This window comes from Cygnus atratus, chromosome 15, assembly GCF_013377495.2.
Source record: "Cygnus atratus isolate AKBS03 ecotype Queensland, Australia chromosome 15, CAtr_DNAZoo_HiC_assembly, whole genome shotgun sequence".
Taxonomy (NCBI): domain Eukaryota; kingdom Metazoa; phylum Chordata; class Aves; order Anseriformes; family Anatidae; genus Cygnus; species Cygnus atratus.
Window position 1 is genome coordinate 1,866,754 of NC_066376.1, and position 23,123 is coordinate 1,889,876.

Below are 23,123 nucleotides of genomic sequence, written 5' to 3' on the forward strand. Positions count from 1 at the left end.
TTCCTCTCTCTTACACTCCCACAGCCACTGCTTTTGTTACAGCAGTCAGCAGAGTGGTCATGCTATGTATAAAGTAAGGCTGGGGCAGGCTCAGGTTGCTCTGCTTAACTGAAGAGCCTCAGCTCAGCAGAGCTAGGACAAGCAGGAGAAGGTCTTTCTCACTCATACACACGTTTTAAGGGATGTTAACAAGCTTAGGGGCCTGGTCCAAAGCTTTTTGTTAGTCATTAGGTAACCACAGATCAGCAATAGCGAAGCCCTTGCTGTTTACATCCTGGCTCTAGGTTGGACTGTTGGGTGTGCTTCCCGAAGTTCCTCTGAGGAAGAACCTTTTTTACATTGGTTTGTGCACAGAAGTTAAGCCAGAGTAAGGGCTGGACTGAGATCAAATCATGCTGGAGCAGGAGGAACTCCTTTCTGACACGTCTTCCAGACTGACTTTATGTCTGGCCATGAGGTTCCCGGAGTTCAAAGTCTGAGAGTTCACCTCTGACCTGCTGTGCTCCCAGGGACTTGATTATTGCAGGCACGTGGATTACTCACCTTCAGGACAAAAGTGTTGAAGTCCTTCAGGAAGGCACTGGAGAGGCTCTTCCTCGTTCCCAATTAGCACCAGCACCATCTGGATGGCTGAGGGGCTGTAGATGGTCTTGCTATGAGCAGAGAGCTGGGTCAGTGCCTGAGCAACAGAGAAAAGGAGGTAATCCAGTTGAACTCTGTTCCTGTCAGCTGGTTTCATGGCTAAGGATAAAATGCCAAATATTTTATTTCTAGCCCTTGGCCCATGGAAGTTGTTTTTCATCAGACACGTATGTGCAGCTTAAAGAGATTAAGGCTCCCTAGCCTGCCTTACAGAGCACTCACTGCAGGGGGCATGGCAAGGCAGGAGACTGGGAGCTGAAATAAATCCCTTGCAGGGCGTTGCAAGGTGCTACATGGGGGTGAGGAGAAGTTACTCGAAAAGGGTTTTTAAGGCTGGGGGCCTTTGGCTGATGGGCTTTAGGGAGAATGAGGGATGGGTTTCGGTCGTGCTACAGACTGAGTTAGGCTTTCCAGGTTGAGCGGGATCTCTGACTTTCACTAGGCAGGCTCTCTCTTTTTCCCTCTCTTTTAGGGCTGTGTGTGGTGTCACCATCTGTAGGTGACTGTGTACACACCTGTGCATGTATATCTGTGTATTTATATATAAAGAAGAGAGGAAGGTTAGGCTGCTCTGCTACATCACAAGGTATCAGCCTTGTTGTAAGGGGAAGCAACTAAGAACACGTGAAGTTTTTTAGCTGGCAGCTGACTCATACAGGAGACCATTTTCTTGAAGCTATGAAATACAGAGACAGAGCTTCTTTGTCCTTGAGAATAAGGAGTGCCTGTCAATTATAGCTATTTTTTGCTGCACTCGAGTGCATACTAGAGATGTCCAAGTGCTGATGGTACCTGCGGCAAGGCAAGATGGGCAGAAGCATTGCTGGACACCCATAGCACTCACCGTGGGAATACTCCCCCTTTCATGCCGGGCACTACAGAAGGTATGTGCTTTGGGAGGATCTGCTCGCCCAAAAGACATGGGAGTTGTGAGTATGTGGCACAGCAGCTGACATAAGTAGCACTTTTCCAGAGTGCTGGATGCCAAATACTTCTAGTGCCTTGAGCACCATGGTACAGCCAGAACTGATGGCTGAGGGGCCGGTGTCGTAACACCCTGCTTCTTCCTGAGCTGGGCTGGGCTCCTCGGAGCATTTGTCGGCTCCGAGCCTCCTCCTGCTGAAATGGGATCTTCCAGCAATGTCACTTACCTGAAACCTGGTCCTGCTTCTGACTGCTGGCTGCTGATGTGTCAGGAGAGCCTCCAAGACCAGGCCCGGATGGGCAGCTGAACTGGTAGGGTTAGGGGAGTGCTGAGCAGGTAGGGTTAGGGGGGTGCTAAACACCGCTTCTGCTCTCTAGATCAACCAGTCAGTCACCAACACAAATAGAAACCTTGCCGAGAGAGGAAAATCAGACTGCAGACTACTTCCTTTTTAGCTTTCTTAGGTTTTTAATTCAGGAGGTGTGAGTGTTAAATATAGGTGGTTTTTGAGTTCATGCGACACAAATATGATTATAAGGAAGAAAGGGAGGTAGAAAATAAGCAAAATCTCTTGTGTAAACTTCTAGCAAGGTGTTAGCATGGAGGTTCAGTTGTACTTCTAGCTGTAAACTGATATTTGATACTGTTGGCCTTTTTATCCCAACTTTTACTCATCTCTGCTGCCTTTTTATTTATTTGTCTCCGTGATACTTCCTTTAGCAGTGTGCAGAGAATAGCTCTGGCAGTGCAAAGTGGTCAGAGCAGGGTTTGCTCTGGAGTTGGTGCAGTGGGAACAGATCAGGACTGAGTTTTAGTCCTGAGGTGGCCAAGGAGCCTGCGTGTCTGATGGTAGGCAGGTCTCTGAGACCCTCGACTTTCTTGTCTTCTCCTTGGCAATTTAGAAATAGCCTTAAGTGAAGGTTTGTTAGTGTAGGGGGTGAGGATCAAGTGACTTGCATGAGATGTCAGACACAAACCCTCAGAGTCAGGTTCTTGTGACCCCACTGGCACGTGTAGGTGTGGGCACAGTGACATCTCAAAGCCAATGATGTTTATTTTCACATTCCCTACTTGTAACTGAATGCTTAAGCAAGCAGAAGTGAGACAAGCTGTGTACTGAGCGAAATACTGCCTTGTTTATAAAAATCTCTAGCTGACATTTAACAAGCAGGTACGCAATACCAAGTCACATAGCTGGATGTGACCTGTGTGCTTACGCATTCTTCTGAAGATCTTCTCTGTGATAAGAATCAGTCTTGTCAATTCAAAACCACACTAGCACTTGTAATAGATCTGAATGGAGAACTTTTGTACAGTTGCTTTCTGAACCAATGGTCACTTCTAGCATGTGCCACCTATTGAGACAAAGCCATGCAATTCAATTGCCTGTGTGAAGGGTCAGCTCCTCTCCTAGTCTGAACTGCCTCCACTTGGTCCTTTTGAATCCATTGATGTGCAGAGAAAGGTGGCTATGGAGCCAAAATGGGCCAAAACATTCTGTGCTGCAAAGGCTGTGATGCCAGACATCATAGCTGCCTATTTATGCTGAAGCTCTCTTCTTACCAACACTGACCAACAGCATATTCAAGTGGAAGACCTTATTTGTAGGCTACCTGCAAGACAGAGCTTTCAAAAAATGCCTTAACCCAGAACCTTTCAGGCTGCTGACCTGGAAGATTGCTCCAGGCAAAGTGCTTTAAGTCTGATCCACTATTAAGGCAAGAGATGTTCTGACAAATGTTTTGAGAGGCCTCTTGACTTTCTTTTCTGCAAGAAGCAAATAGTGACAGCGGTTGTGGTCCAGGGCTGCAGGAGCGAGGGCAGGACAGTTCTGCAGTGGAAACAGTGAGCAATGGAGCAATACCTGGTTTGTTATCAATGAAATCACAGTTCTCAGATGTGGACGTTTATTTAGCACTATTTCCTTGTTTGCATTTCTAGAGAGATAAGGAGAGGAGAGGTTTCGCGGAGGCTTAGTTCAGTTACTGGGGAGTCTTCCTTTGTGTGCCAAGTCCCAGTAAGCCTGAGATCTGTACAGGGAGGATAACAGAAGAGCTAAGTGCAAGTGATGACTGTGTTATAACACCACTTTTGTGGGCTTTGATCTGTTTATACCTTAGGCCACAGGCTTTGCATCACTTCTGTCTTTATCCCTTCTGTCAACTCTAGACACAGCCCTTTGCAAGGGATTCACACAGCTCACCCGACTCTTACAGCAAGCTGGGCCTTTCCTTGCCCCGCCAAAGAGATTTGCTCTAGGCTGAGACTTAACCTTATCCACCTTACTTTCTGTTTCTCTGTCCAGTCTCCCTTGGAGATCTTCTTAAAAGCTGCTGTTGTGCCTGTCACCTTCTGACCTGTTTGATGGGGATTCACCTGTGGTGCAAGTATCTATCTGCTGACCTGGCTCTGCCGCCCCAGGGTGCTGGACCGAACTGATGGGAGCCCTGGCTTTTCTGGGAGAGTGCAAAGGCCCTGTCATTCTGGGGAAGTCCAATGATTTGGGGCTGAATGGGGTGTGTGGTGTGCATGGTGGAGCTGGGATCGAGGGAGATTTACTGCCTGTTGCCACACCTGGCTTACCATGGCAGGAACACCTCGGCAACCAGTTGTACCATTTGGTGTTGCTGAAGAACTCGTGAGTGGCACTTGATGCTCCACATGCAGAGTCAGGCCGGGTGAGAAGAGGGTTGTCAGTGTGCCGACTCGTTTCTCCATGGTACAAACTGCAGCTTAGACCTGGCCTGCTCCTGCCCACCCTCTGCAGATTTCATTGACTTCCCTCCTGCCCTGACCCTTCAGTGTGAGCGATGAGAGATCAGGATGCAAAGCCGGGCTTCACTCCCCAGTTGCTATCACAGGGAAATTCATGCATTTGAGAAGAGAGGGAGGTGACATGAAGGCTATTGGATTATTTTCCATTTCAGGAAACAGAGGGGGAGGAATGCAAGAGGAAAGAGAAGGCAGAAGGAGGTCTCCACAGTAATTGCAGCGAGCTAGAAGTGATTGTTTTTACAACTGAGCTCTGAAGTCCTCCTCACATGCCTATGCAATGGCCGGCTGGATGCACCTGTACCAGCCCAGGTATTTGCAGTTGCACCATGGCGCAAGGGGAGGGCTGAGACCTCTTCCAGCTCTTTGCTTCTTGGGTGAGAGGAGATCTCTGGTTGTCTCCCACTAAGAGGGAGTTTCACCAGCATTCCCATTGCGTGCGCTCTGTTCCCGTCTGTTTGCAAGAGACCTGAGGGGCCTGATGCTGCAAAATGAGAAAGGTTCATAGAGGGTGGGGAAAGCAGGGCTTAGGAAGGGAACGTGGTGCAAATGAAATTAATGACGGGGAGAGCTCTGCTTCAGGGGAGGTGGTAGCTGAGGGTGTGCTAGGCTCTGTCCCCTGAAAGACTTGTCTGCCCGGGTGCGGGCTGCAAATTCTTCCTTAGTCACAGTTGCTATCTGAATTGCTGCATGTTGCTAAGAATATTTTAGGAGTGAGGCTCCTAGACCACGTCCTCTCTGGTTAGCATGAAGGTTGTCATTGAATTATGGCATAAAATCTGCTTTTCTAGAGTCGTGTCACTTTGTGAGAGGTTGTGATGTTCTCCTCTCTGGCCATCCATCACAGGGATCTTATCCTGCTCTGAAAGCAGTGCTGAGCCTCCTGCATTACTGTGGCTGTGTCCCAGGCTGGGGCAGGCTGGCATCTAGAAAGTGCAGGAAAACCTGCAAGAGGCCCAACTGATCCAGTGCTACGGAGTGGTGTGGCTGGAGGTGGCATCACAGCCCAAACCCTCTAGCTGGAAGCCTATTTCAGGAGGTTGCAGCTCTTATTTATTCTTACTCAAGCAGATACAATACCACAAATCATCTCCAGCCTTATCCTGTGTAATAATCTGAATTTTTCTTTGGTATGATCACAAATGCCAGGTACTAGATACTTCTGCTCAGCCACCGTGTGAACAGAGTTAAGAAAAATAAGTTTGTTTACAGACGAAAGTTCCTCCTTGCCTTTGTGAACTTTAGTTTCTCTCCCCAGAAGGGAGGGTGCTCTGCACACTTTTTAGGTATGCATGATTTCCTGACTAACATAAGCAGAAAATCCTGACACTCCGCGTTGCCCGCCTCCCCTGTTTTCCTCATCCGCAGCCGAGGCTCACTGTTGATTTTTTTTGCTTTTCAGCTCTTCCCTGTTTTTCTGATTCACCTCCTGATACCCTGGTGAAGAGCCATGGGTCTGGCTGCAGATGGCGGAGGCATGCTGTGCCATGTGCTCTTCGTTGCTTTCTTTGTGGACTCTTTTGTGGACCTGCAGTTCTCCAGCAGCATGACCAGGGCTCCAGAGCAACGTGTGCCTGTCTGATCCCCCTTCCTGGCCAGCCTGCGTGCAATGCTGTCTTTCCAAAAGGCACAAGGCACTGAAAGCTGTGGTATTTGAAGCCTGATCGAAGGTTCTTCCATCCATCTCAAGGAGACTTCATTTGGATTTTCTGGAGAAGAGTCTTCTTGCTTTGAACTGGGAATCCACAAAGCTGACTATTTATAAAATTACGTGTTTCGAGTTTACATAGATAGAGGTAGCTTAGATGGGTGCTGAAGAGAGTTGCTTTCATGTTTGGCATCCTTTGGACTTCTGAGTCAGACAAACCACAAGTATGAATCAGTATTCTTATACTAGTTTCAAAATAGCTGATAAACATGTTAAGTGTGCTAAGAAAGCTGGGAGTGGGGAGGGAGCAGGGGTTTGGGTACGTGTCGTGAGTCAACACCGGCTTTTCTCCGTGTTGCCACAAACACCTGAGTTGTAGGTGGGCATGATGGGACAAGCCAGAGTTTGGGACACAACTGGCTTTTCAAACTTCTCTTGAAAAGCATCAATAAAGTGACCAAACAAAGATTTTTTCAAATCTGAGTACACAGAATTACTCACTTGCATCCAGAGAAATCAAGAGTTACTGTGGGCAATTTCTTAGTGGCTTGAGGACTCGGTTCTAAGGTTCAGAGAAATGAAGTCTGAACTAGATGAAAAATAAGTTGATGTCCATTCCTTGTTGGAATTTGCAGCAGATCTCATTTTTATTGCAGATTTTGCTTGCCACATTTTTCTTGATGAAGTCCTTACAACTGACCTTTAGCTGAGAGAGAACACAAGTTCAATCGAGGAGATCCCCCTGGCTGCTGATGTGCAATTCTGGGGAGGTCATGGGGAACCCCGTGTGTTGTTCAGCCAAAGGAGCAGGGCAAACCCATCATGGCATTCCTCTGCGTGCAGTTACTGCACACAGATCCCTTATAACCAAATGCAAGCTCTTTAAAAAGAACGTTGTTTACTTTTTGGAGTAGAGCAGCCTGCAGGACTGGAAAGCCCATAATGTTATGTTCTAGTAAATTTGCATGTTTGTTGAGGGAAAGGCCGTTTCTGGTGATAGGGAGACAGGGATCTCAGGGAGTATAATTCTGGAGCTGTAAGATTGTTGTGAATGGCAAATGGGTCCTGTGCAGGGCAAGGAAGGAATGCATCTATTCCCTGCCCTTGTCCCTCCACGCAGCCTCGCTGTGGGCTCCGCGTTCCCTGTGGTGTCCTAGGGAATGGCAAGCATTAACGAATAACACACATTTATTTGTACTGTTGAACGTTTGCATCTTCAAGGACTTACAGGTGTGTCCAGCGCTCCAAATCCATCCTGTAATTTCAGATGTAGTTTTGAGAAGCCAGAGACACACCCTGGTTTGCTCAGTCAAAAGCAGCCCTCTACAACTGGAGACCTGCACATGAAGGACACAGCAACCAGCAGCTGGAAGGTGAGTGCCACCGGTAATCAGGGCTCTGCAAACTGATACTGTCTTCTCCCAGAGAAGAATCTAGCTTAACTAACTGAATTATCTCATGTAATGAAGTGTTTTGCCAGACTTAGCAGACCCTCAATAGTTTTGTGTGCTTTGGATCCAGTTTCAGATAAGTTTTGTGAAGTGTGTTGATATGTGTAAGTTTGCTTGCAAGATAGTTATTTGAACGAGCACCTTTCAACTCTCCTATTTTTATTTTTATAATTAAGTATTGTTCATGTTTGATTTTTCTTGGCTGAAATAAGGTGATTCCTTGTGTGCATGGGCACTCTAAAGACCTCTGCAGAAATGCTGCCCTTGCTCCCACGGCTTGGCTTCCTCCTTTTGGTTGGTGAGTATTACTGTGAGGATGATGGGTGTCCTGGGAGGATTTTCCTTACAAACAGCTGAAGCTGAGATAGCCCTGAAAAGGGAAGATTGTGCTGAAATACCATTGAACATTACTTTGGTGGTTGCTTGAAATCCCCAGCCTTTAGTCCTGCTTATTATTGTGTCTGTGAACCAAAATATATTAGTTTCTATAATAAACAGAATGGAAGTACAAAAATGGAATTCATTTTCCTCCCGTCATCGCAGAGCTGTCTGCTCACTGCTCCTTGTACTGGAATATGCAGGTGTCTCTGGGAAACCTGATGAAAATCTGATTTTCCAATTTTATATTGACATCTTGTACAGGGAGAGAAGTCTGTCCAGTAGAAGTACACAGGTTGCTTGTAAAAGTTAATGGCTCTTAATGCAATTGTTTTTAAGACTGGCAGGTCAGTAATGCCTGTGGGTGACGGAGCTGGTCCCGTCCCTTACGGCTGCCGTGCCTGGGCACTAACAAGGCACAGGAGTGACAGCAGTGTTCTGGAAAAGCTTTGTTTCTAGAGCAATGAACACATATCTTTGATGATTCATGACACAAGAGGAGTCTGTAGCCCTTACATAGAATTAGGATTGTTGTGGTAGTGAGCTGGGGGCCTCCCTGATCTTGCAGAACGAGAAGCCAATCTTCCTCTTCCTCCTTTCCCACACGGATCTCTGAGCACTGCTCTTTCAGGTCAGTGGGATGATTTCCGTGCTTAAAGATAAACATATGTGTAAGACCTTTCCAAGGCTGGGGCCAGAGGGCTTGGCTATATTTTTCCAAGGTCCAATCCTGAGGTGAGGAGGAAATAATTATTATGGGTGGAAACAGTCCCAGCTCCGTCTGCAAGCAGGGAAGCATGGCCTCTGGCACTGAGCTCTTGGTTACTTTGGTAACTCCTCTGGGACTTTATCTAGGAGTAAATCTAATGTATGTTAGGGTTAGAGGAACACACGTGGCCACCTATGGGTATGGTTCCTTTGCCTGTTACTTAGTGGCAGTTCTCTATTAATTAAACGATTGAGAAGGTGTAGCAAGTAGTAATCAAAAAAGCTGTTACACTAATTAGGGACTCCTCTAATCCATCCCTACAATCCCTTTCTTTTTTTTTTTTTTACAATCCCTTTCTTAATGTGGGTCATTGTCTGGAGAACACATTCACACCCAGTAAGCCACTGCCTTCCATCTCCTCCCCCTTCCCCATCGCAGGTCAGTGATAAGGGTCTCCCATCCCATTGATTTGTGCCCAAATATTGCCATGGGTTTGACTGGGACTGTCCTGGTGTTGCACAGCCTAGGCTTTTAGCCAGAGGGTGTGGAGGAACCACAGGTCACAACACCATGCAGTACATCAGCATTTGGGGATCTTCTCCCTCTTCCCCAGAAGGGAGAACACTCCTGTGTGAGAAGTACATGGACAAAAACAACTCGGCAGTGACTTGGCACCACCCAAATCGTGCCTATTAGCCCTCCAGTGTAACCTCAGGAGCTTAAATCATTGTCTTTTCCCTCTCCCTGCCTCTGGTTTCATGTAGCATTTGTTGCAGTCATTTGTTCTGTCCTGTCACAAACCAATGGAAGTCCCTGTCTTAACCTTTTTTTTTTTTTTTCTTCTGTACACAAGAGATGCTGAGCTTGGCAGGTTTCTAATCTGAAGTAAATAATAGTAATGCCAAGGAGAATTGAGTTTGTGCATGCTGTTTTGATTTCTAAGCTCACATTTCACCATATTTTGAACTTCACAGTATTGGGAGGGGAGATGTAAGTTTACTTTGGGAACAATGTGTAGAGTAGGGAAGTTGTCGGGAAACAAAGTGTAGGGTAGTGGAGAGCTTGCACAGACCTGCCGAGAGCCAGCAGTGACAGCTTGGTTTCTTTTAGTAAATCCCTGCCGAGCTCTTAGGCAGGGCTGGAGCGAGGGCTGGCACACACGGGCATTGCCTGCGCCCTGTGCAGTCCTGCAGCGCTGGAGGGTTTTAATCCAGTGAAGGACTTAGCAGGAGAGGTGTGAAAAACAACAAAGGCTTGGCCACAGCTGACAGAAATGATTCTGTGAAATGTTGTGCCCAGAACGAAGAACAGAATAATGCAGTGAGATGAGTGAGGTTCAGGACCTATTAAGCCAGCTGGGGGTTGGACTGAGAATGAACCTCTGTCCTGCATTTGCTGTTAAACCATATCACATTGTCTTCCAGGTTGGCTGGCAGCTGATACAGCTTCTGGTGAGACATACCTGGTAAGGCAAACTCTGTGTTTGAAGTGTCACCCATGTCTTTACTTGCAAAGCACGTGTGGGTTGGTGGTCTGCGTGGTTTCTCCTGACGGCAGGGCATTGATGGGCATCAGCTGCTACAAACCAAATCCAGAGTGTTGTGAGGGAGGTGGGTGCTAACCACCCTTGCCCTGAGTGGTGTCTCCCAAGTGCTGAGCACAGTGGGGATGGCTTCTCCAGGTCTTTGCAGGGCTGCGGCGCACGCACATCACCAGACACTGCAGGGAAGGTGGCGCCCACTGACCACACTCAGATCTTGGGAGCAGTCCATCCCGTGGGCCTGATGCCTGAGTGACGGGAGGACTTGCATAACCCTGAACGTTCTGGCTGTTTAAAGTACAAAATGAGTAGTGATATCAACTTTGCAGATGGCAACTACCTAACATGTCAGGATAGGAGCTTTGGATGTAGGTATTTGTGTGTTTTCAAGCCAGATCCAAGTACAAATGGTTGTAGCGTCCATGCTTCTCTGTATGAAATGATCACAGATAACACTGCATTAACGTCACTCTGCAGTTACACTGGTATCTCTTTTCTCTCTTTCTCCCTGCTCAGTGCTCCAGCTCCCCTGTCAATGGTGAGTTTCTTACCAAATAATTTCCCTATGGAAGATTCAAACATGGCTCTGTATAGGTTTTCCTATCACAGTGCCTTTATCTTTGTCTCTCTCTCTCTCTTTTTGGGAAATCAGAAACTGCCGTGTGTGCTTCAGTGAAAAGGTATGTGAACCATCAGCAAATTACCTTGGCACCATTCCCCTGGGGAGTGTTACTGGTTTGTTGGGGATGTCACTTTGGGTGGCAGGTAGCCTCTGAAACCTGTTATAGCACCTTCCTCCCTGCAAAGTCCCAGAGATGCCTTTGGGCAGGGAGAGCCCTTGTTTTGCTGGATTGAACTGCAAAGGGAAAATGGTTTCCTGGGGCTCAGTGTCTGTGCAGGGCAAAGAAAGGCAGGGCAAGTCCCTGATGTGCAAGACAGCCTGTCACAGGTGGGATTTACTGCTCCAAGAACCTTGGCAGTGGTGCTGAGCTTGGCTTAGCTGGTGATGGGGGCCTAGGACTCAGACAGGTCAGTTTCAAACCTTCATTTGATTTGATTTCTACCTAAGGGTAAACAGTTTACAAGTACCTTCTCCCTGCTCCCAAATGGTGCCAGCAAATAATTATCATCGGGGTTGTTCGTTTGCTCTTCTGCATTCACTTTTTGGGCTATGCCTCATTAAGGCTGCCTGGCATTAACGGGTGGGCTGGACCCTTTCCTGGAGGGTAGCAAATAGCTGTCCTGCTGCAGGTATTTGAATGAACAAATATTCAGTGAGAAATGAGAATCATTGAGAAAGGATTGTCATGCAGTGCTGTTCAGCAGCGAATGACCAACTGCGCATCCTGCAGCTGGGCAGTTCTGCATGACACAGCTGTGCTCGCTGTAAACAGGAGCATCATCGGAGCTAAAACGAATCAGGGGAGATATGCACTGGAAATATGCACTGGAAAAGATCAAAAAGAGGAAAAATCAGAATCACTGCCTATCAGACCGGTAACCTCTCCTCCTTGTCTCCCACCTGCAGTCTCCCAGACAGATTTGTTTGCTACCTGAGCCCCTCCGCAGTGAACAACCTGAGCAGAGACGATGCTTTAAGCTTGGCCCACAGGATCACTAAGAACTGCCCGTTGAACGTGAAACACAGAGGAATAAATAGAGAGAGAGCTCCCTCCTTCCTGACGACAGAGGAACTGCAGGTAATCTGCTGTCCAGCCTCAACTCAGTTCTTCATTCACCTAGACAGTATTTTTGAGAATTGAGGATTCAACTCTTGTGCCTCCTCCCATTTACACTCCTAGAGCTCACCTTGGGATTTTGCTTATTTATTTATTTTTATACAATAAATAAATGTCTGGCTGGTGTTTTATGATCTGCAAATCTCAGTGGTAGAGGCAGTCCATCAACTGGCATCATCACACAAATTTTAGGCAGAAAATCCAGTGATTTAAGACATCCAAAGGCTGCAGGATCCAATAAGCTCATCTCATTATTCTTCTGACTTTCTTTTCTGTATGTGTGGGACCTCTGCAGGTTGCATCTTCCTTGGTGAGCAAGTTTGAGCATTTCACTCCTGCAATCCTGCGTGAATTGGGCCAGGTTGCTGTTGGGCTGTCCGTGTCTGATATCGAAAATAAAATAAGTGATGAAGACCTTGAGGAATCTCTTCCTGCCCTGGGTGAAGTTCGTGGCTGGAATGCTGACCAGTCCAGTGCTATTATCAATAAACTGCTCCGCTCTGGCTATCAGGTACAAAGGATGAGGTCCAGAAATGCACCTTACACCCAGTATAGCTAGTTGCACAAATGATGTTTGGCCCTTTGTGTATTCATGCCTGCATGTATTACCTTTCAGATTTCAGATGGACAGAGCTTGGCAAAGCTAGGGGGCTTGGTGGCTGGCCTCAGCAGCAGCACGCTTCGAAGTCTCCCTCCAGAAGTGATCTTGGAAGCCATTAAGTTGCCTGAGTTTGTCCAGCAGTTGGTGACCCTGCCCCCTGCTCTGAAAAGGACATTTGTGGAAATGGTGAAATTGTTTTTCTCTATGGACGTCACAAATTAGCAAAGCTCCCATGACTCGCAGCCAAGAACACTGGTTACCTGGGGCCAGGCATTGGCACATACCTGCACACACACAGCATTCCCTCGGGGGTGTTTGTCATTGCTAACCGGAGTGTGCAGCAGGACAGGCATCCCACGTCCCTATCCCTGGACCTGTGTAGATGTCCTTGGCTGACAGCCAGCGTGACCCACCAAGCCTCTTAGGGCCTGGGTCAGAAGAGACATTTTTTCTACAGGGTATACCTAGAAACTACTCCCCACTGACTTCATAAGATGCTGTCAGGGAAAGGTTATTGCCATGGCTTGGGGTGAGACCGTGTGAGAAGTGAAGGCTGCTCTCAGGAAGCCCCGTTTAGGACAGACTCTAGCAATGCACTATGCCATTTCCCTGTGTGACTGTACAGGTCTTGGACTTCTTTTCCCACTTTTCTCAGCCATGACTTTAACCTTCAAGTTCCATGTGCAGCATTTGAGTTTGTTGTTATTCGTCCTCCCTCCTGTAGGAAAGCCACTGACCCGTGTTTGGTATAGCCTGTAGCATGTGCTGGGGCAACGGGGCCGTCAGGGTTGTGCGTGATGCCTTAGGGAAATAACATCTCCTTCACCACAGAAGGCTCTGCAATGTGCCTTCAAGAGTTGAGTTATTGTTTGGGTTGTCAGAGAGGGAAGAAGTGTCCCTCCTCTCTGACCTACTAAAGGTTTTTAGGGCATAAAGCCAGGAGCCGGGGAAGTGATAGGGACAGAATCATTCCCTTTCATCAGGGCCTCAACTGTTAGCTCCATGCAGCTCTCCTAGTCTGATGCATGTGTCAAACAGGAAATATTTCATATTAGGTCTTTGACAAATGCCCAGATGATCAACAGAGGAATTTCCATGGCCTCTTTCCAAATTTTCATTTCTTCTACAGACATTGCTTATTTTAGCCACAGTGTTGGAATGATTTTATGTATATATGTGAATATATGTATGTATTGTTTGTTTGTTTTAAGATTTCTTCCAGTGTAAGCCACCCTGCTGAGTTGGTTAAACATATCCCTGATGCTCTGGCTAGTTACATCCCAAAATCATTGCTTGTTTTTGAGGATGAGAAGCCCAGTATTGAAGATCTCAACAAAAAAATGTGGACCCGAGAACAGGTAACGTGCTAGAAGCTGGTGTCCTTCTCACCCCTCAGTGTCAGCCTTGGACATTGCAGAGCTATGAGACCACTCTGCAAATCTGTTTGAAAATACAGGTGAATGTTGCAGAAGAGCATGGTAAACCACTATCAATTTGGCTTTGCTCCACAGGCTGCCATGTTTTTCAGTGATGTGATAAAGAGAGAGCCTGACTTCAGCAGGTAGTGTTTTCTTACTCTCTTTCTGTTTTCCTTGTTTGCTTTGCTTGTGCTATCCATATTTCCTTTGTCCCAAATGGCTGTCCCATCATTTTCAATCTATAGAAGGAGATGGGAAAATACCATGCAAACACAAACACAGGCATGTAGCACCAAGGCCTACCAGGGTTTTAGCTGCAAAATGTGCCTGTAAGCCAGACTTGCTTTTTAAAACTATGCTGCTGGCTCAGACTGCACTTGGGAACCTTGCTTCTTGACTGCCTGTGTGAAAGGCATTTCTAGTCAGATAGTGTGTCAGTCATATATAGTGTTCTTCCAGGGATTAAATAGTGTCTGTTGTCAGCTCGTGTATCTGAGAAGAAAAACGATGAAAACCTTGACGCACATCTGGAAAAGCAGTTGAACTGACACCCATGTCATGCTGATTTCACAAGAGCAGTTTTTTCCATATAGGACTTCTCCCTGAGCTCTCCCAGGTCATGCAGACTGTATTCTGTGATGAGAATCTGCACAGCTCCATTTCTGTTTTGATGTATAGCACGTACTGAAAGCACATAGAGGAGACTGATCTTGTACATCAGGGTACAGCAGTACTGCTTGCTGCAGAGAGTCTCCAGACCATGTTTATTCAAGCAGTGATGGCTTTTTGATCTCCTACAAAATTCAAGACTAGCAATTTTGAGTGGATGGAATTTGGAGAGCATTAAGATTTAAGGATGGGAGAGATTTATGCTTGTCATATTTGTCATGGTATATATAGGAGATAATCATTGACTTCTCTCCTGAAGTTCTCGCACCTCTGATTTGCTTTCTGTAAATGTTCAGGCTTTCTCAGTCAGTTCTCCAAGGCTACACATGCGCAGTTGCCAATGAAATAGGAACAGAAAGAGTTCAGCAGCTGGCCAAAGCCATGAAGAAGAAGAATGTCCAGCTAGGAGAAGACCAGGTCAGTTCCTGTGTTCCAAAATGCTGCATTTGATATTGCAATTGAGATATAAATTAGGATTGTTCAGCAAGAACAAGAATACTTTCAGCTTAAGGGACTAGAACAACTGGTCTTGGGTCTCGATCACACTGTTTTGAATTTCTTCAGGGGGAGGCAAAGTCAAAACCCAGTTGGCTAGGTGTCTCAGGACCAAAATCTCCAATTTCTGTCTTTTTCTTTCTTTCTATAGAGTGGGGTAAAGTCTTCATGTTTATTTTTTTTTCTGTGTTCATGCTGTTTTCTTTCTCTGATATAAACTCCGGTATCCTTTCAGCTGAGTTGCTTAGTGAAGATGGTGACGCTGCATGGGATTCCCAAGGATTTAGATAGCTATCCAAAAGACCTGTTGCTATTTTTAAGGTAAATGTGCTATGGTTTTCATGTTGTTGTATTAGGCATTGGTGGGAAAAAAAAAGGCATGACTTTATAAGCTAGCTGGTAATGACCAATTCGTGTTTGACATACATTTCCAATTTGTTCAGGCATCCTTACAGAAAAAAAAAATAAATCATATTGTGGAAAGCTTTCAAAACAGTTTTAAGGTCCTTTCAGATTTAATCATCCTTTGTACTGGTAAAACAGAATGAAGCTCTTTTTAGATATTTCTGTCTTAATGTGAAACCACCATGGCTTTTTAGTACTTTTTAGCCTCTCTGAGGGGGCTTTTCCCTTACAGCATCAGATGAAATAGACAGTAGAGTGGATTTCTTTGTTCCAGTAGCTATCCACTGTGGTTCTGTATCCAAATCTTGAACAATTTTAGCTGAGTCTCACAATAGAGTCCTTAAGGTGAAAACATGTTTTTGAAAAATGTGGACTTCAATCTTTGAGAAAAGTTTAGACTGTGGGTGTGGAAGATATTATATTTGACCAATTGTTTGATCTCACCCAGCAGAATTCACAATGTTTGTCTTTCTAGTCCTTCAGACTACGCAGCAACAGGAAGCTGTAAGCAGTACTTTGCTAGTGTTGGGAAAGCCAATCTTGATCTTCTGCAAAGAGAGTCGCCTGAGCGAAAACAGCTGCTGTTGGAAGCTTTAGCATGTCTGGTATGTGGTCAGGGGACAACTCTGCTCAAAGCTGTGGAGAGTTTGGGGTTGTCAGCTGTCAACAAGACCAAGAATGCTCTTCTACAATGGTATCCAGTTCTATTTAATGTCTCTGTCTTGTATTACTTCAGAAAATTTCTGGAACACAAGTGAACGAGGAAAATGCAGAGATTCTGGGTCATCTGGTCTGTGACCTGGGTGAAGAATACATTAGAAGTTCTGGTGGGAGTTTGCTGAAGCAGTTAAGCCAGTGTGAATCTTTCCTGCCTGATCAAGAAGAGGCTATTAAGAGTGTGATCAGCAGTGGTAACACTACATTTGGGTATGCATTTGTCTTCTTGGCATCAGCAAAACACTTCCCTAAAACAAAACCCTTGTCCTGTTGATACCTAAGTGAACTCCAGCTGACTAGCTTGATCATAAACTTGAATAATTTGTTTTAAATTTCATATTGGGCCTTTTACTTTGTTTTATTTGAACTTCTTTCAGTTGAAAATTTAGCCTGGAATTCAACTGAAAAATATATAGTCATTTCTGTGTCTCACCTGCTGTAGTTATAAAACCATTTTTTGTGGTCTGTTTTTCACTAACCAAACTTCTCTGAGATGGTCTTGATGAACACAGGTGGGCTCTAGCTGTTTGTCAGCTGACGGTTTTCAGAAAACATTCTGTTTCCACCTCCTAAACTGCCAGATGCTTAATAAGTCCCTTGCTGTCTCTAAGAGACATCATCCAAAGAGGCAAAATATTTTCCTTCCTGTGTCAAATGATCTAAGATCTTGGCACTGAATGGGCAGTAGTGAGCAGTAGATATTCTTTGGTTTTCATGCTTAAGAAAATAATGTGTTTGTTAAATGCCATTTTCTTATACAGCTGCCCCTATTCATGTTACTAACAGTTGCTTCTGCTCCACTGGAATTAAGGTTGGTGTAACAGGAAGTGACTGAGAAGTTTCAAGATATAAATCTTTTACCTTCTTAACTTAAAAAAACGTTATAAAGGCGTAATGCTGGCAGCTTTTAAGTTCCTTTTTTTTTTTTTTAATCCTTGAAAGCTAATCCCTGCTAATTTTTGTATGCAGGCCTCCTTCAGTGTGGTCAGCTTCTACCTTGAATGAGCTCGGTGGGTTGATGCCTGTATTTGATCACAGCATCTTGCAGAGGATCCCCAAGGTGGGTTACTCATAGGGGTGTGAGAAGTTTGGAAAACACGCCTAGGTTCTGCAGTATAGTAGAAGTATGACAGGGGTTGTTGACAGCAGTTGTTCATGCTTTCACTAGTATGTCTTCATCTAAAAACATGGTGACAAAGGGGCCAGATGGTCTATGAAAAGTGAGGATTAATCAAGTCAGATGGCCTGCAACTGCCAACCTAGATCACTATGATCTTCTTCCTATAACTGTCAGAAGAGGACCAGAGGTAGAAAGCAGTATTAACTATATACAGAGCTTTGTGAGGAGTTAAAATCATTTACAGGGCATGGAATACGGCAGAGTTTAAGCATTTAGAAATTAGACTTTGGCAAACCAAGGAAACGTCTCTAAACTGCTAGCAGAAGTCTAGCTGCCCATAGTATTTCAACAATAAGGCTTCTCCCCTGTGTGAATAATCACTTATTATGCTGATGATATACCCAAGATTGGAAAAATCTTGATTAAGCTTTTTCTTTGCAGAATGCTTTAGTTCTTTGGCTGAAAAACTTTGCACATGATTCGCCTTTGTCAAGGGAACAGCTGGCCACCATTGTTGAAGAAATCCTGCCTTCTAGGCACAAGCGTGCTAGTGGTATGGGAGCCTTCTCTGATCCATAACAGCAGGGTTCCCCCTGGTATCGGGGTTGACCCCAGTGCCTGTGGGACTCCCTGAATTTGTCTGAGTTGAGCTATGAAGCACTTGGTGGTAGGTTGCCCAGGGGGAGGGTGGAACAATGTATACCTGTCTATCTCCATAAAGGGAGCACTCAAAGGTTGAAGCAAAAGGATTTAACAAGGGGCAGTGGTGTTAGTATATTTAATACTTTCTTCAACAGGTTGCCCAGATGACAAGAAGATAACAGAGGCAGTTCTTAACAATGACCTGATGCCTATTATGTATACACCTGAAGAGTTACGTGCTTGCCTGAAGAATGTCTCTCTGGAGAATCACCTCTCTCAGATCCTGACCTATGCCTTCAGTAAAGAGCAATTGGCTGTGCTGAAGGAGAATCTGGATCAGGTAATGCCAGGCTGAGGAATGCCAAATTATCCACTGATGAGATTGCTCAGGAACTTGTTCAGTTGAGTTTCAGTGTCTCCAAGGACTGAGACTCCACCATCTCTCTGCACTCCTCTTCCAATGTTTGACCACCTTTACTGTGAAAATAGATTTTTCTTAATACCTGTTCAGAATTCTCATTGCTTGTTGACCCTTATCATTTCACCATGCACCTCTGAGAAGACTGTGGTACCATTCACCCTATAATCTCCCAGTAAATAGTTGAAGATGGTAATTAAATCCTCTCCTAGCTTCCTCTTGTTCAGATTGGAATAACCAGCTTCCTCAGCCCCACCACTCCACGTCCTATGTTGTGCCTCCAGTCCCTCAGCCAGCATGGACCTCTGCTAGACTTTCTAGTGTTTTCTAGACTTTGTCAAAGTCTTTATTGTATCAGGGAGTCCAAAACTGGATGTAGTATCTAGATGGGGTCTCACAAGAGCCAAATGGAGGGGAATAATCACTTCTCCTAATCTGCTGACTGTGCTGCTTGTCCAGTGTTTGGTTAGCCTTCACCGCTTCAAGGTACACCTCCACTCAGGTCTCTGTTGAGTCAGTTTGCATTGCTGCAGGTTTTGTTCCCTCCCTGGGGCCTGCTTGCCTGAGCTATCATACAGAAAAATGCATGACAGATGTGCTCAAGTAATCTCACTGGCTTTGGTTCTTCCTTGCAGGCCTTTTAGGCTTTTCCACAGTAATCTTGCAAGGAGCATAGGCATGATAAAGAGCATTCATAGCAATAACAACAGTCTTTCCACAGACATACCCTGATGGGTATCCTGACAGTCTACTCTCCAAACTGGGCCTCTTCATTAATTCTGCCACCGTGGAGGAAATTAAAAGATGGAGGATAACTTCACCTAACACTCTGGCTTTCTTGCTAGAACATCTGCCCAAAGATAAACAGGTGGGGATTTGGATTTGCTTTTCTGCCTAGGTTTGCTTCCTTGTTTGGGAACTGCTGGTTTAGAACCAGCTTAGTGGTTTCAAAGATGGTTGGTCCATCTTTGAAGTCCAAACAAGTAGATTTAAATGTTTTGGTTTTATTTTTGTAATTATTGTATTTGTTTTTCTTTTGAAGATGAAACCATAGATTCTGGCTAAAGTTAACTTCTGAAAAAAAATAATTGTGTTTCTAGGCTACTGCACTGATTGAACGTTATGTTGCCTTGGGAAATCCCTTGGACGCCACTGCACTGAAAGCAATTGATAGAAAACACTTGTGCCTTCTAAATGCAACTTTGCTGAATATGATAGACTCCAACAGCTTGAAGTGAGTCAAATATTGCGATGCTCTTGGCTGCTTGCAAAAACACTTTTGCATCAGCAAGTTCAGTTTAGTTTCTCTGCACTCAGTGAAAGGAAATCTAGGAAGCAACTCAGTACGTGCTTTGTGTCCTGGTTTAAAAGCCTGCTGTTCTCCATTCTGCCAGGAAGGGCTCCAATTTGCAATCAAATTTTTTTTATTGTACATCAGGTGACAACAAAAAACATGGTTTGCATGCATGCTTTTATCTAAAGGCAAAACAGAGTTGATGACATTTACTTTCCTTTGAAAGACTCCTAAATGAAATTAATTAAATAACTACATCTTTTCAAACACACAAACTTATCATTACACAATCAGAGCCATCATTACTTAGAAGACATATCATATTGAGCAGTAGCCTGAGTCATTATTTTTTTTAATTTAGCTTCTCTCCATACCTCTTCTATCTACTGGGAAATACCCAGGGTTATATGGAAGAGGAGGTAATCTGTCCTGTGTAGAGAAGCCCAGAGAGATACTCAGAATAGTTCAAAATTTATTCACATTGAAAATAATAAAAACTCTTCCTAAATATTCATTTTTCTACAGACTGGTTTCTCTGAATCTTTCATCCTGTTCACAGCTTACGAAAGACATCTTATATGCTAAAGCAAAACGTGCTTTCTCAGACCAGCACTATTTACCTTCTTACTATACGCACATTGAACCATATCTAGGTATGTAAAAGAACAATCTTTTACAGGGAAAGAGGGAGGTCATAGCCAGAAGCTGAGTGGGGATCAAATACCATCTTAAGATTTGGGAATTTTCAAAGCCAAACTGTTAAAAGTTCTGGAGGGTCCACATCCTTTTCCAACTTGTAGGTGGCATTAAATATTCTTGAAGGAATCTGTACCTGATTTAAAATTCCCCAAATCAATTGCCCAACTGCCACAGGGAAAATCAGACTCAGGGCTTCTGGGATGGGTCTGCTAGGTCCCCTGGAAATCCAGCTGCTCATGCTTAATGCTTATCTCACAGCCATTCCCCATGTCAACAACTTAGATTTTTCCTGTTAACCCAAGAATTTATTCACAGCCTGAGTGAACTCTTCTTCCCCCCTCCATCTAGCATCTGGCTTTGATGCAGATTGATTTAATGGCCAACATCATAAAACCCTGCAACAAAATGAACTAGCATCCATATTTTTTTTGCAGTTGGAACTTACTCTTTTAGCAGCCCCAGCCTAATAAATTTAGAAGACGTCACTGTAGCTCCAGTCTATACAGATACACATCACTGCTACCTTGAGGGCTGATCTCCATGCTTGTAATAAAACATTCTCTTTTTGGTCGCAGGTGGTGCTCCTGGCGTGGATCTCAGAGCCCTAAGCAAGGACAACGTGAACATGAAAGTTGATACTCTGGCAAAGTTAAGAAGAGACTCTTTGATGGTGAGCTGAATGTTGAAATTGTTTGACTCCTTGCATGTATGTCATGCTCTAAGGGGTTGTTTCTGGTTGCATTGTCCATTGGTGTAAATCTGGAGTCATTCCATCACATTCAGAGCGATAGTTGACTAGTGGAAAGTGGAGAACCAACCTGGAACTTCTGAAGAAGTTTAATTTGGAGTCATACATGGATGCTTACCCAATCTCACCGGGGAATTTCTTTAGTCCAAGCTCTCAGAGCAGTAGTAGGAGCCTTCCACTAGGCTACAGTACACAGCTATGTGACAAATTTTCTAACAAGAGTGTTAGCAGTAATAACATCAATTTTGGAAGAAAGCCTACTGACCTGGGCAACGACTGGGCCCTCACTTGGGTCAAGGAGATGTGTCATGAGAGGACAACAGATAGAGGCTTTGAAGAATCACTGTGTTTATTCCCCTAACCTAAGGCAAGATTATTCCAACTGAAACTACTCACTAGAAGTTTGTCTTTCTTGTTCTTAACACTTGGGCTAACATAAACTTCACCAGTTCCTTGATCAGAGGTATTGTTGCCATTCCTGCCTTTACAGCTGTAAGTCTTGCTGTTTGATTTCTCCTAGAGCCTGACGCCTGCTGAAGTTAAGGGCTTGCTGGGGGTAAATCTTCGTGATCTGGTGAAATGGCAGAACAAGGCTCCCATCCAGGAGTGGGTCCGAACACGGAAACAAGCAGAACTGGATAAACTGGGCATTGGGCTCACTGGGGGAACACAAGAAGGCTACATGATCGTCGTCACACCTCAATTTCAGCGTACGTAGTATGTTAGGGCCTCTGATCATTGTACTTTAAATATTTATTTTGGGGCCACAGTAAGGATAAACATCACCTTGTGGAAATGAGGTGCCTTTGGTCGTCTGTAAGAGAAGTGAGTGCACCAAGCTGATGTGGGCCCTGAATCAGGACCTTGCTTGAGGTGGTTGCCTTGGGCAGCACTGCCAAGCAGTTCTAGTCCTGCTCTCAGCTGTGCTTGTGCCAAGGCCTTGGACAGTCCTGCTAGCTACTCGTGTGTCCAGGAGAGCAGAGACTGTTGGTCTGGGCTACTGCAGACCCCTTCCAGTGGCATGTGTCACTGCCCTGCCACCCAGCCCCTCTAAAACGTTGGGTAGTGCTCACCTGCTCCCTTCGCCTCCCAGCATGGGGGGGAAGCAAATTCAGTTCTGCCAAGGATGATGGCTGCTTACCAGTTAGAAAGCCCTAGTCAGAAAGCCAAAGATCTTCCCCAGATGTGGCACAAAGAGATCTTCTCCCCATGGGGAATGATTCAGTTGTTGGTTTCTTTGCACTGATGCCTCTCTCTTTTTCCTCTAGCACCATCCTCATCTGCTCTGGGCACTGTGGCTATGGCAGCCCACCTCTTGCCTGCTCTGCTTCTCAGTTTCCTGACGACAATGGCCTTGTCTTGAAAAATCTTCCCTCAGCAGGCAGCAAGATGAGGGGGACCAGCCTGTGACCTGCTCTGAGGGAGGCCGGGGGGATAAAGGGGGACTCAGTGCTACCAGGCAACTGCTACATAGCCCGATGCTCATTGCTAGGTGCTTTTCTCTTTCAAATCAATAAAAAAAAAAAAAAAGTGTTCTATCTGAAGGGAAGATTTCAGACTCTTCAGAGCAGGATCTTTTTTTCCCTTTGTACAGACCAAGCCCAAGTAATACCCAGCCATATTGCTGCAACAAAACCAATATCAATATTTGACTGTGTAACCCTGGTGGGTGTAAGGGTGAGCAAATCAGCTGTTCTGCATGTTAACAATTACGTTTCTCAAAGAGCTCGATCTCTTGACACTGCCAGGACCTCTGAGTAGGAGTAAAGTTTTCCGGCTGGTTGTAAAGAAATGGTGGAACTAAGTAAAAAATGCCAGAAGCAAAATATGAGTTGCTGTTGTCTTCTCTTCGCACTGCCTGCACCTTACTGTCTGCAGGTATTGGATCAAATTAAGTGTCCAGGAGCCCCAGACAGGTCTGTTAGTTTTCTTTGGTGCTGACGGCTCAAATCTAAGGGGCTCAGTCTGTGCTCAGCTTCCTCATGGAAAGGGCGTAAGAACTTTGTATAAGGCTTTCAGCATAATTTTTCCACTCATTGGGGATTTCTGTCTGAAAAAGCCTTAGTGCAAACTGTACTTTGTCAGAATCTAGC

The 23,123-nt window shown here is 45.2% G+C and overlaps 1 protein-coding gene across 1 annotated transcript in view; it reads left to right on the forward strand.

Annotated features, from left to right (window-relative positions):
* The window catches only part of MSLN (mesothelin), a 25,481-nt gene extending 2,629 nt beyond the window's left edge, over positions 1 to 22,852 (forward strand). Inside the window, exons 2-25 of the mRNA XM_050713835.1 lie at positions 5,742 to 6,211; positions 7,255 to 7,360; positions 7,651 to 7,736; positions 9,950 to 9,990; positions 10,582 to 10,603; positions 10,718 to 10,745; positions 11,594 to 11,765; positions 12,100 to 12,315; positions 12,421 to 12,591; positions 13,617 to 13,763; positions 13,917 to 13,966; positions 14,789 to 14,909; positions 15,223 to 15,308; positions 15,868 to 15,997; positions 16,129 to 16,319; positions 17,079 to 17,169; positions 17,671 to 17,782; positions 18,027 to 18,211; positions 19,011 to 19,157; positions 19,390 to 19,523; positions 20,109 to 20,236; positions 20,858 to 20,952; positions 21,551 to 21,740; positions 22,299 to 22,852. Coding sequence (XP_050569792.1) covers positions 7,667 to 7,736; positions 9,950 to 9,990; positions 10,582 to 10,603; positions 10,718 to 10,745; positions 11,594 to 11,765; positions 12,100 to 12,315; positions 12,421 to 12,591; positions 13,617 to 13,763; positions 13,917 to 13,966; positions 14,789 to 14,909; positions 15,223 to 15,308; positions 15,868 to 15,997; positions 16,129 to 16,319; positions 17,079 to 17,169; positions 17,671 to 17,782; positions 18,027 to 18,211; positions 19,011 to 19,157; positions 19,390 to 19,523; positions 20,109 to 20,236; positions 20,858 to 20,952; positions 21,551 to 21,740; positions 22,299 to 22,393 — 2,622 coding nt within the window. The 5' untranslated portion in view covers positions 5,742 to 6,211; positions 7,255 to 7,360; positions 7,651 to 7,666 and the 3' untranslated portion in view covers positions 22,394 to 22,852. The remainder of the gene's footprint in view (positions 1 to 5,741; positions 6,212 to 7,254; positions 7,361 to 7,650; positions 7,737 to 9,949; positions 9,991 to 10,581; positions 10,604 to 10,717; positions 10,746 to 11,593; positions 11,766 to 12,099; positions 12,316 to 12,420; positions 12,592 to 13,616; positions 13,764 to 13,916; positions 13,967 to 14,788; positions 14,910 to 15,222; positions 15,309 to 15,867; positions 15,998 to 16,128; positions 16,320 to 17,078; positions 17,170 to 17,670; positions 17,783 to 18,026; positions 18,212 to 19,010; positions 19,158 to 19,389; positions 19,524 to 20,108; positions 20,237 to 20,857; positions 20,953 to 21,550; positions 21,741 to 22,298) is intronic.
* The last annotated feature ends 271 nt before the right edge of the window (positions 22,853 to 23,123 follow it).